Source organism: Oryzias melastigma, linkage group LG1 (assembly GCF_002922805.2).
Source record: "Oryzias melastigma strain HK-1 linkage group LG1, ASM292280v2, whole genome shotgun sequence".
NCBI classification, from domain to species: domain Eukaryota; kingdom Metazoa; phylum Chordata; class Actinopteri; order Beloniformes; family Adrianichthyidae; genus Oryzias; species Oryzias melastigma.
Window position 1 is genome coordinate 8,560,650 of NC_050512.1, and position 11,356 is coordinate 8,572,005.

An 11,356-nucleotide genomic window follows, 5' to 3' on the forward strand; every position below is an offset into this window, starting at 1 on the left:
CAAACGGGCAAAGAGGGCGGGAACAGTTAGAGCTGCAAGAAACAGGGAGGAAGGAGAGGAAATGAAGGGGGATAAATCACTATACTACTTAATTGTAAGTCTGAGTGCACAGAGGATTTGAGTCAGGTAGTGATGGAAACACAAGTGACAGAACAGATCCTGAGAACTTACAAGGCTACGCTTACTAGGACATGTATTCGGAGTTTACTCCAACCCAGCAACTCTGTCAAACTGGATTTTAACATATTTATTCTTCAGTTTAAATCCATACTAAAATAATTTCTTTTTTTTTTCTTTTTTATTTGAGCATGTAGTTGGAAGTGAACGGTTCAGTGGTTCAACATGCAATAACAGTTTTGAGACTAAATTAAACACAAAAGCGATAAATGAGGCCCAGCATCATTCTCAGAGCATAAAGAAGACCCTTCTACTTCCTTTAAGCAACACGAGGACTTCCACTTTTCTAAAAGTTGTAATCTTTCCACTGTCAGTAATCAAATGTCATTATTTACTTTGGTCAGAGCCATCCCAGTGGAACGATGTTGTCTGAAGTCGGAATGAAAGACATTGTGATAGTTATTAAGAATTCATGTACCTGGGGTAAAACAGTTTTTTCATTATCTTAAAGATGGCAGGTTTGGTACTGGACTCTAGTCGCTCCTTTGTGTCTTACCACTATGAATCAGGGTTGAGATCAGAGTTTGCAATGATACTGTTTAAAGTAAAGATGTAATGAGTAATCTGATTAGTTTTCATTTTTACAAAACGCCCCTCAACTGGCGAACCGTCCATTGCGAGTCCAGGCCTCGAGTGCCACAGCGTCTACATGACGCATGACATGATTTCCAGATATCCAAGCCCTACTCATGACTGATTACCTGGTTCAGGTGTGTCCAGCCAATTAGAACATGGCAGAGCAGGGGATGTTGGAAGACATGCAGGATTGCCTTCGACCATTGGCTGGGATAAGTTTCTGCATCCTTGTTACCATGAAAGGAACTGGGCAGGGTTGGAAAATGGATGGATGACATCACCCACAGAAAATGACTTAATTCCACCTCCAACAAAATCAGTCGATACAGTTGCCACTTTTTTTGCGATACGGACGCTGAATGTTGGAGCCAGATGATGTCAGTAAAGTAGTGATTGGTTTGTATTGGTCTGAGTCATGGTTTCTATGGAAATCACTCTTGCCAATCAGGACTGAGGTTGTTGGAAGGTCACTCTCCTTCCACATGAAAGCAGGTTCAAGTTACTCTGTCAAACGTTTTGAACGTTCAGCGTGAGAACACATACTTTTATTGAGGCAGGAATAACGTGAATAACTTGCAACAAAGAAAAATATATCATGAAAAAATTAGGATTAGAAAGAACGTGTTCCAAATGCATCAGAACAAGAATAGTTATACTAACAAATTGAATGACAGAGTGATAGATGTTTATTTCTCAATTGAAGTCAATGAGGTTTTGACTTCTTGGAGCCACCGGGTACTTCCTGTTTGGACCACAAGGGGGAGGGGTCACTCAGTCCACTTCTTTTATACAGTCAATGGTTGCACCATAAGGTCACTTTCTGTTAGGAGAATAAACTGGAATAACAGAATAAGCAGTTATAATTGGCTAAGCCCAGTGTGTGTTTCATGGTAGCCAATCAGAGACAGCCTTGTCTCACACACACAAACCTACATGTGTTTCACACGTGCACACAAACCCACAGGTTTGCTGAAAGTGGAATCTGGAGCAACCTGATAAAATGTTGACATTTTCCAGGTGGAGACATGAAAACTAACTTCATTTTACAGAGTACATGTCCAAGAGCAAAGATTTGGTCAATATTTCTAAAACAAGTACAGGTATATGCAAGAACCCTTTCCTTAAATGTTGATTTATTTAACCACAGATCGAAACTCAATTTAAAAAAAAATACTTACTTCAATTAAGAACAAAATTCTATGCAACAAATATTGACTGTTATAAACAAGTTTGTGTGTATTTCTCTCATTTCAGTCGACTTTTGAAAACTGATGAGAAAATCTCAATTTTATTTTTTTTACAGCAAATCCTCATTTACTGGTAATTAGTTAATTCTACTACAGCATAGAATAATTCAGTTTCCTTTTTTCCCTTGAAATAAACAGCAGTGATTATCAATAATTACTTTTTAAACTAATATTCCCAAGATGAGCTGCTCTTATTGACCAACTGTCTATTTCTGCATCAGTATACAATGAAATTCACTTACTGTATATGTATATATATATAAATATAACGAGTTTTCCTGGATTAGGTTTAATACAATCCATCTTTAAGTTGAAATATACCTGTGATGATCATTACAGAACTCATCTTTTTAAAAGGGGCAGTTTGTAGAATTGGTGACTCCCAAATGTCTTTTTACTCCTTTGGATTTTGTAATAAGAAATATTCTGTTACTGATTCATTTTTTATTAACAACCGGTTTGATACTGCTCTGTATTCTGAAGTTTTGTTCTATAAAGCACCTCAGCAGTGCCCCTCAGCCCCAGCAGTGTTGTTTAAATAATAAGTGTCCATTCCTTGATGTCTAAAAAGGAGACAATCAGAGTGTGTTTTGCGCGGTCATCTTAGATCTTGTTTCTTCTGAGCGGGCCAGACTGGACTGGACTGGTACATTGTTTTGAGCGTTTCCATTTTAAAATGGACCCATTAGGCCAGGAAAATGCATACCATTTTTTGGTCCCGTTGGTTGTAAGTTCATAGAAAAATGGAACAGACCAGTTAGGGCGGAGCTACTGTTGTCACACGATTAAATCCATTGATTAGCGTTAAGGTGTTGAGACAGCAAGTCTCTGACTCGGGACCAAAGCCAAAAGTTTTGTCCTCTTTTCGGCTCTTCTTCGCCTCCCGCAATCTTCTTGCAAAGAATATTTAATTCATTGCATTCACTAGTCCCCCCTTATTCGCCGGACTGGAGACACGCTGATTCCACAAATACGAAGAACTGCTGCAGTTGCGCCGTTATGACGCACATTGGTGTACCCCCCACATGCACCTTGATGGCCCAACACTCAATGGAAACGCTAACTTGAATTCCCCGGACCATTCTAAACCAGCCAAGAGTGGACCGGTCTCATGGAAAATGAGGCTTTACAGGTGGGTGCAGCATTTGCATGCGGACAGTAAGGAGCCAATGGGCACACTTTACTAAAAACTAGAGTACAGAATAAGGACACCTTATAGTACCATCTGTACGTGTGTATAACCTAGATTATCTTTCAAACACTTCACAATAAACTTATCCACATGCATGACAAAGGTGGCCACACAAGCCTCAAGGGATTTGCAAGTCACACCCTTGAGATGCAGACTTTCCTCCATACGACCTTCTATGGGCCACGAGAACCAGAAAACCCACAGCACCTGTACAGGTGCATGTGACTAAGGCATACTATTAGGATAATAATTAATAATGTGTTACGTGACAGGAAGACTGCGAACTAAATATTGTTACAATGAAGTCTAAATAATCTTTACAAAGTCACTTATAGGTAGAAAATACGTCTGGTAAAAACAAGTCGAGTAGTATTTTCAGGGACATGTCAGACTTGTTCAAATCTCTAGACTTAAGATGATCAGGTCGTTGAATGTAAATAGGTAATCAAAACTATATGTATCTCTACACAGAGATCGATCAGTTTAAAAAGTACTACAACTTAAAACTCTAAGTATTCATCATTCACGTGCTTACCCTGACTTTCAATAGCAATTACATACATTTTCAAGAAGTTTTATGTCTGATAGAAGTTATGACATGCTAGCACGTAGTCTGCAGGGGTTTCATTTATAAATTCCAATTAAAAATGTCTTTAATTACTCACCTTCTGATCTTCCTTTATTGAAATGATCTCTTCTGGTAAGCCTCAAGCACAAATTCAAAGGCTAAAATCATAATTTCTAGTTGCTCTTCTGTACTAAACAAAGCAGTCTATCCAAAAAAATAGGGACCAAGCAACCCTTATGTGAGTGTGACCCAAAGAGACACAAGCAATCATCAAATGAAACATCAATGTCTGGTAGAACTTTATTCAGATGACAGTCTCAGTCTCACACTAAATGTAGTTTTTGACGTTTTCAATTATTGAACACCATATTAAAAAAAGTTCAACTAATGTTGGTATTCATGAGCCCCGTTCAGGATTCCTTCAGGGTGGGACGAACACACGTTTGTAGTTTGGCCCTGCTGATGAGCATCCGCTCCACTAAAAAGAGGACGACTGAAATGTCTTTGCTGTTTCCCTCATGAGCTTCTTGACAGTATGCGTGATAAAAATGAAGTGTAGCGTTTGAGGAGAAGCTGCAGATAGCTCACCTTGTCAGCATTTCATCAACATTGAAACAGACTGTTAACAAATGAAGTATCTTTGGTTAACAAAACTTAAGTGTAGCTCGCTTTTAAAGTTACAGCTTCTGTCCACTAGGGGTTGTGCAAACACCTCCCATGGTGAAAATGAAGAAACAAAACTAACAAGAAAAGATGTTCAGGGATTCTGAACAGCTGATTCAGCTGGTTACAGACTGTACTTATCAGAGGGTAGAGTGCATTTTTGTGTTCGTGTTGACTTTGTGATTGAAACACAGCAGCACAAACTATGGAGAGTCAATACAAGTGTGTAACACTTCAGCACAACGCGACAACCTGAGACTAGTTTGGGGCAGTCAAGTTGATTCATCTGGAGGGGGAAAAGACGGGAGTGAAAATAAGAGACAGAAATAGTGCAACAAGGTTAAGCAGAGAGTATAAAGGAGGAGGACAGCGGTGGCCGTGCCTTCAGGAGTATGGCTGAGGGACTCTGTATCCTGGTCTGTGTACGGGCTTCCCAGGTGAAGACTGAGAGCTGGGATAAGGGGGCCCAGAGGGGTAGCAGTAGCCCCCGTAGATGTATGATCCTGGATATGTAGAAGGGGCACTGTGGGGGTTGTTGGGAGTGTACTGGCCAAACGCCGACCCAGGATGGGGGGTTGGGAAGGATGGCTGTGCTGGATAAGGACAAGTGACTGCAGTGGGAGGCCCAAACGCAGCCCGAGGAGCCGGATAACTCCCCGTAGGGGTAAAGGGGGATCCTGCTCCTGCATATGGAGCAAACCCAGAGGTAGAGTTGTTTGGGATTGGACCGGCTGCTGGCACTACAGGCGGGGGGTTTGTTGGAGGGACGGGGTACGGGCTGTAGGGCAGGCCATCAGAGCCAGAAGAGGCGGCCGGATGAGGCTGTGGTGGAGAGTTGGGCTCCTGTTGATGATGGGCTGTTGTCGTTACGGTCGATTGCTGATTCCATGGTGTGGTGGTGCTGCTTTGACTGATGTCTACGGGTGGTTTCATCTCAAAGGAATTAGCTTGGTTCTTCTGTCGAAGAATTTCCTGGAGTTTTTCTATTCGAACGCGCCGTTGGTGAGCGAGCGAGCGCAGCGAGAGAAAGCGGTCGAGGAAGGAGTCTAAGGACAGGGAACCCTCCAGAAACTCATCCGCCAGAGCCTACAGACAACACAGCATCAACAAAATCAGAAAAATTACAAACATTCAGAGCTTAGACGTCGTCTAGTTTTTGCATTAAGCAAACAAAATTGTGTTTGTGGCTAAAGTTGAGAAAATAAGATTCAATGGGAAAAATAATTCAGGAGTGTTTTGTAAAAATTAGCAACCATTCTCACAATTCTTACAAGATAATTGATAAAAATTAGACCTTAATATGTACATTCTCCCCATTTCCATGACTGTTTTTTTTTTTACTTTATTTCTTCTTACTTTACTTTTGTTTGCACTTTCTTGCTTTTTTATGCTAATTTTCAATGAAGTTGTTCACAAATGCTAATTCTGTTTTACCACCTGAATTTTGTAAGACGTTTTGTGTACTTCTGAAAATTTAAATAAAATTTGAGAAAAAAAGCACATTTAGAAAGTGTCTGAAAGATGAATCAGCAAATTTCTCAAAGTCTCACATCAGTGGAGGCTACATATATATATATATGTATATAAATAATATGGTTTCTTTGAATCAGTCTTGTTGCAGTTATTTTTACAGTTCCATATGTCGTCAATATAAACAGGAATGTTAGTAAAAAAAAACATAAATAAATCAAGATATACAATTATGTGAACACGTTATAAATCAGAACCCGTAAAAATAAGTCAAAAATTCTTACCCTATTAGAGGATTTTCCTTAAATAAGCAAACAAATAAGCCAATTGGGTAAGAAAAACAGTCTAAGAATTCTTATTTTAGAAAAAATAAATTGTAAATTAAAACTAAGATTATTTTGATATTGAAAACTCTCTTGATTGTTCTTACAAGACAATACTTTTTAAACAAGGTTGTTTTTTTTACATTTCTAAGATCCATTTTTTTGCAGCGTCAGTACAAGAATTTGGGAAGTTAGGGAGCTGTTGCTTTAAAGGAGCAGGCAAGGAGTTATACAGCAATATATCGATGCCAGTATCGATATTTGCATCATTTGAGATTATTAGTTCAATATCAAAATTTCCACCAATATTTTATTTTCCATTTTGAAAAAATTATATTGACCCATCCCTATGGGGACTGTATAAGAGAACTGGACTGAGTGAGTGTGACGTCATTCATAGAAAATGGCTTGCTTCCAGGTCCAATGAAATTAAGTCGATTCAGTTGCTATTTTTTTGCGATACGGACGTCACCATGCCGGAGCCAGATATCGTCAGCAAGCAGTGATTGGTCCAAGTCGGTCTGAATCCTCATTTCTATGGCAACAAGTCTTACCGATCAGTAGTGAGCTTGTTGGAAGGCCACACCCCTCCCACTTAAAAGGGAGTTTGGGTGAATCTGCTGAATGTTTTGAACATGAGACTGAATACTTTTATTCAGGCATCTGATTGGTCAGTTTATAACTTGAATAACTTGCACTGAAGAAAAATAAATCATTAAAAAAATAGGATTAGCAAGAATATATTTAAAATTGTTATTCTGACTGAGTAATAACTGTTTATTTCTCAATTGGAGTGTATGGGATTTTAGCTTATTGAAACCAGTTTAGATCCTGTTTGGAATGCGATGAAGGGGTCAATCAGTCCACTTCTCATATACAGTCAGTGATGTGTCCTATCAAGTTAGGTTGGTTCTCAGAAAAGTTTGACAGCATCTCAGCACTTATGTCAGGGGATTTTGGCTTAAGTGTGTTGAGTAAGACTCACCTCTGACTCCATTTCTGTTCTACTGCTCCCTGTCTGTAGTCTGGACAGCATAGCTTCAGGAGACACCTTCCCCACCATACCATCTATCAAACATGACAAGGTAGAATACAATAAAAATAGATTCACATCAGCAGTGCATATGTTTCATCAACCTTCTGGTCACTGACATAAGACAACACGTTTACCATGGAGGACTCCCTCCCAACTGAAGAGTTGGTGTCTTTGGTGATAGACATCTGTCTGTCTGAGTGAATGGGTAGATGAGAAGCCAAGACACTGAACCCCGCATTGCTCCTGGTGGGTATAGCTTGGCTTCAGAGTGTGCATGAGTGAATGGGTCTGTGTCTGCAAAAGCGCTTTAGGCCTTAACCCGGAGATTTAACTCTGGTGTTGAGGGTCTTTGAACTAACATAACTCATTGACTGTTTATCCAATACGCATAAATCAAAAGGATTCTGAGGCTGAGAAAAGCAGCTTTGGGCTGGTACCCAACACTTTTCTACTGTAAAGTAGCTTTACACTTTAAATTGTTGGATTTAAGCACAAAGCTGCTTCTCTCAGCTTCAGAATCATTTTGAGTTGCATTAACTGAGTAAATGGTGGAAGAGTTATGGTAGTTCACAGGGTGTGTGGTATTTTTCTGTTGTGACAGCTCTAGTATGAAAGGGTTCATAAATGCAGAAAAGCCCCACATAAATATTTACCATTTATTATTTTTTCAAGTGCAGAATATGCATCTTTTTTGCTTAATTAAGGCTTTAACTTTGCCATCTTAGCTCAGATTCTCAGATTTTAACTTTCTTTTGTCCAGTTCATCCCAACTTGTGTACTGTTAGTCCAATAGCTAAATTGAATTTTTGTTGTACAGTAGAGATGTACATGGAAGATAATATATACTTGTATAGCGTTTCTCTACCATCCTTAATGGGCCAAAGCTCTTTACAGTCACAGTCCCATTCACACAGACATTCACACACTGACGAACGACAGAAACGATTCTTTTAAAAGTCGACTAGTCACCAATTATTTTTTTCCAATTAGCCGACTAATCGGGTTATGAACAAAATCTTAACCATCATTAGCTTTAAACTAACTAAAAACTAGATATATAGCATTATCTGTCATAACGCTAGTGGGAATGCTGTAAGCTGAATTTGGCCACTGAAGATGCTAGTGCTGATAGCTAAAAATGCTGAAGTTGATAGGTAGCAAAAATAATAGTTCAATGCCAAATTACCCTAAAAAAACGAAAAAAAAGCCTACATTATCCAAAACAGCTAGCATGCAGCTGAAATATTAGCTAAACACCAAAATGGCCTAAAAATCCCTAATACATGACAAAATACTAGCTAGCATAATGCCATTATAACGTTCAAATTTACTAAACCCTTGACTCCATATAATATAAAGTAACAACTAATCGACTATTAAATTAGTCGTTGACTATTTAAATAGTCGATAAGTCACTAATCGTGGCAGCCCTGATGGAGACTGTAGTGCTTTTGAATCAGACGTGCAAAAACATGCTTAAAAAATACTTTTTTTTAAAGCTGCCTTCTTTTACCCAGAGCTAAATAAAAATATAGTTGTCCCAGTTTGTACAACAGCTACCATTCAGTCACAGTGGTAGCAGTAGTTGGGCGATCTACCCACCTCTCTGGGAGCAGTGTTGTCTGTAGGCTTCTCTGAAGGCCTCCAGTTTGGAGTATCTGGCCACTAGCAGCTCCTTCTGTGACTCCAAACGAGGTCTAAAATCCAGATTTTGTTCAGCCAGGCTGCGATTGGATGCCAGCGCCATCTCCCTCTCCAGCTGAATGTTCTGGATCTGAAGAATAAACGTTTGGAACCAAAACCGAAAGGAGAAAATGGCTTTTATTTAAAATTGGTTCTTGAACAAGCAGAATGTTATGACATTTGTCAACTCTTACACACAAAATAATTGACATACTGTAAGTTTTGAACCGCTAACACGATCAACGTAATTTTAGCAGATTGTACAATCTACTGGGATTACATTGATTGTGTTAACATTTGAAAAGTTACAGCAAATCAAAGTACATAAACACTGGAGCTTCTGTGAACTGAAGGCTAGCTCTGAATTTGGGATCACACCGCCATCGGAAACTTGAATTTAAGCGATTATTTCCAATGCCTATGGAAATGTGTTCATAACTCATGTTCGTCCATCACTACACACAGTTTTTAAGACACTATTTGGGCTCTACTTACAAAACGCATCCATTGAACATGTTGGACTTTGAATTATTTGCGCTTTTCTCAGCTTCAGAATCCACTGGAATTGCATTGGTTGTGTTGTTGGAAGAACGTGTGTTATTTTGCTGTTGCTGGAAATTTCCCCGGTGTTAAAGAGTGTCAAACATCCACCTTTTTGAAATGCAACTGAAGGCATATCGGTAATAAAGCTACAAATAGTTTTTTTTTTTCGTATTTTTTGGCTGTTGTGCCACGTCTCGAAGTTTTTTTTGAAAATAAATGCAGGACAGCTATATTCAGACGAGGGACAGTGATAGTTAAAGGAGGCAAATGTTGGAGCTAAAATGGAAGAGGAGGTCCAAGGATGTAGTGATGAGAGGCCATGAGGGTAAAAAGAGCATCTAAAAGGGCAAAGTAAAAGTAACCTTGAGGGTTTGGAAGTTTAATCCTGCAGTATCAATTCTGTTACGCTCATATTAGACCATAAAAAAGTGTATATACAAGTAAACACAAAAAGCAGTTCAAGTTTTTAAGCTGAAATCAAAACGGAAAGTAGACCAGTACCTCGTCAGACTCCAAGGCCATTGACTCCACCCTCTCTGGGTTGTCCAACAGCTCCTCCAGCTCTGACTGGCTCAGGTCTTGGAGCTTCTCCATGTGATTCACAGGATAGCTGTACGTCATGGAAGAAACAGGAAATAAGACTAAACAGCAACAGAAGTAGAGTCTGAAGGCCCGGTTTTGTCTCTACACGAACAACACAACTCTCAGCTGACACAAAGAAAACACTGTCCTCTGTGCACGTTCGGATGGGTGCAGTCGGCCATAGCTAATGTGAAAAACACCGTAAATTATTCAGAATACTGGACAGATCGCAAACACACTTAAATGTATTGATGAAGTCAAAAGCCAAACAGTTCTTGACACATCAACATCTTTTCTGGGCGGTACTGGGTGTTGCTGACACCAGATAGTATGTCCGTTCACTTGCGCTGAAACGTACCGGTATGGACGAATTTGTGTGGAATTGACCCGAACCTCTTCTGTATCCGATCACCACCGGAGTTGGCCCTCAACTACCTGACCAATGTCCCACCTAAAAAGGTGGCAGTCCGGCTCCGACAGACGGCTGTCAAAAATCCTAACGAGCTGCCAATTAAAACGAATCCCAAGGTCCAGAAAGCTGGTCCAGTTGAGTCTTTCCGAAGTCCTCGTCTTCGATTCCTGTTCACCCGTGTTTTAAAACAGGTTTTGTGCACTCAACATACAACGGACGGTCGAGAAAACGACAGAAATGTTTGAAAGTTTCAATGTACTCCGACAGGAACCGCCGCCATTTTGGAAGCATCCACTGCCGGGGGTAGTGTTCACTTGGAAGAACGTCACGACGTTTTTTTCCCCAAAACTTTATTGACAAAACTTCATAGCCATGCAGAAGAACACGAGAATAAAGAAGGGGCAACAGATAAAATAAAATAAAATAAAATAAAATAAAATAAAATAAAATAAAATAAAATAAAATAAAATAAAATAAAATAAAATAAAATAAAAACACAATTTTGATGACAGAAAACTAGCTAGTTAGATAAAAAAAAAAAATCAAAATAAATCCCAAGTTTTAAAAGCTTTCAAAATCTTTGAATTTTTGAGAGATTTGCTGTATTTTTTAAACCATGGAAAATATGTGGGGGTCAAATTTGGCCACGTTGTTGTTGTTTCTTTTTTTTTAATATATATATATATTTTCATTTACTAAGGAAGCTATAGCTTAAAGACCGAACATTTTGTTCGCAATTTAGAAAAATGTCAATCTCTAAACTGTGACTTGCAATGTGATGGCACAAATATATCTTCATTCTTGCTTCTCCAAAAACATAGTAAATGATCACCTCAGTCATCAACAAGGTTTCACATATATACATACACACACACAACATATAT

General features: G+C 39.1%; 1 protein-coding gene across 1 annotated transcript; it reads right to left on the reverse strand.

Moving 5' to 3' along the window:
* Window positions 1-4,041: 4,041 nt before the first annotated feature.
* vps37c (VPS37C subunit of ESCRT-I) lies at window positions 4,042-11,342 on the reverse strand. The gene is made up of 5 exons (XM_024259977.2): window positions 10,419-11,342; window positions 9,980-10,088; window positions 8,855-9,026; window positions 7,202-7,284; window positions 4,042-5,509 (listed from the first exon to the last, which is right to left on the reverse strand). Exons 2-5 carry the CDS (start codon window positions 10,070-10,072, stop codon window positions 4,808-4,810), a joined length of 1,050 nt encoding a protein of 349 aa, XP_024115745.1. The 5' UTR covers window positions 10,073-10,088; window positions 10,419-11,342; the 3' UTR covers window positions 4,042-4,807.
* Window positions 11,343-11,356: the final 14 nt, after the last annotated feature.

Excerpts from the sequence above, each read along its gene's own strand:
- vps37c (XM_024259977.2), bottom strand. The coding sequence starts at position 10,072 with ATGGAGAAGCTCCAAGACCTGAGCCAGTCAGAGCTGGAGGAGCTGTTG. Across the intron at positions 9,027-9,979 it reads TGGCCTTGGAGTCTGACGAG|ATCCAGAACATTCAGCTGGA; the intron begins GTACTGGTCTAC and ends TTTATTCTTCAG. Across the intron at positions 5,510-7,201 it reads GAACAGAAATGGAGTCAGAG|GCTCTGGCGGATGAGTTTCT; the intron begins GTGAGTCTTACT and ends TGTTGTCTGTAG.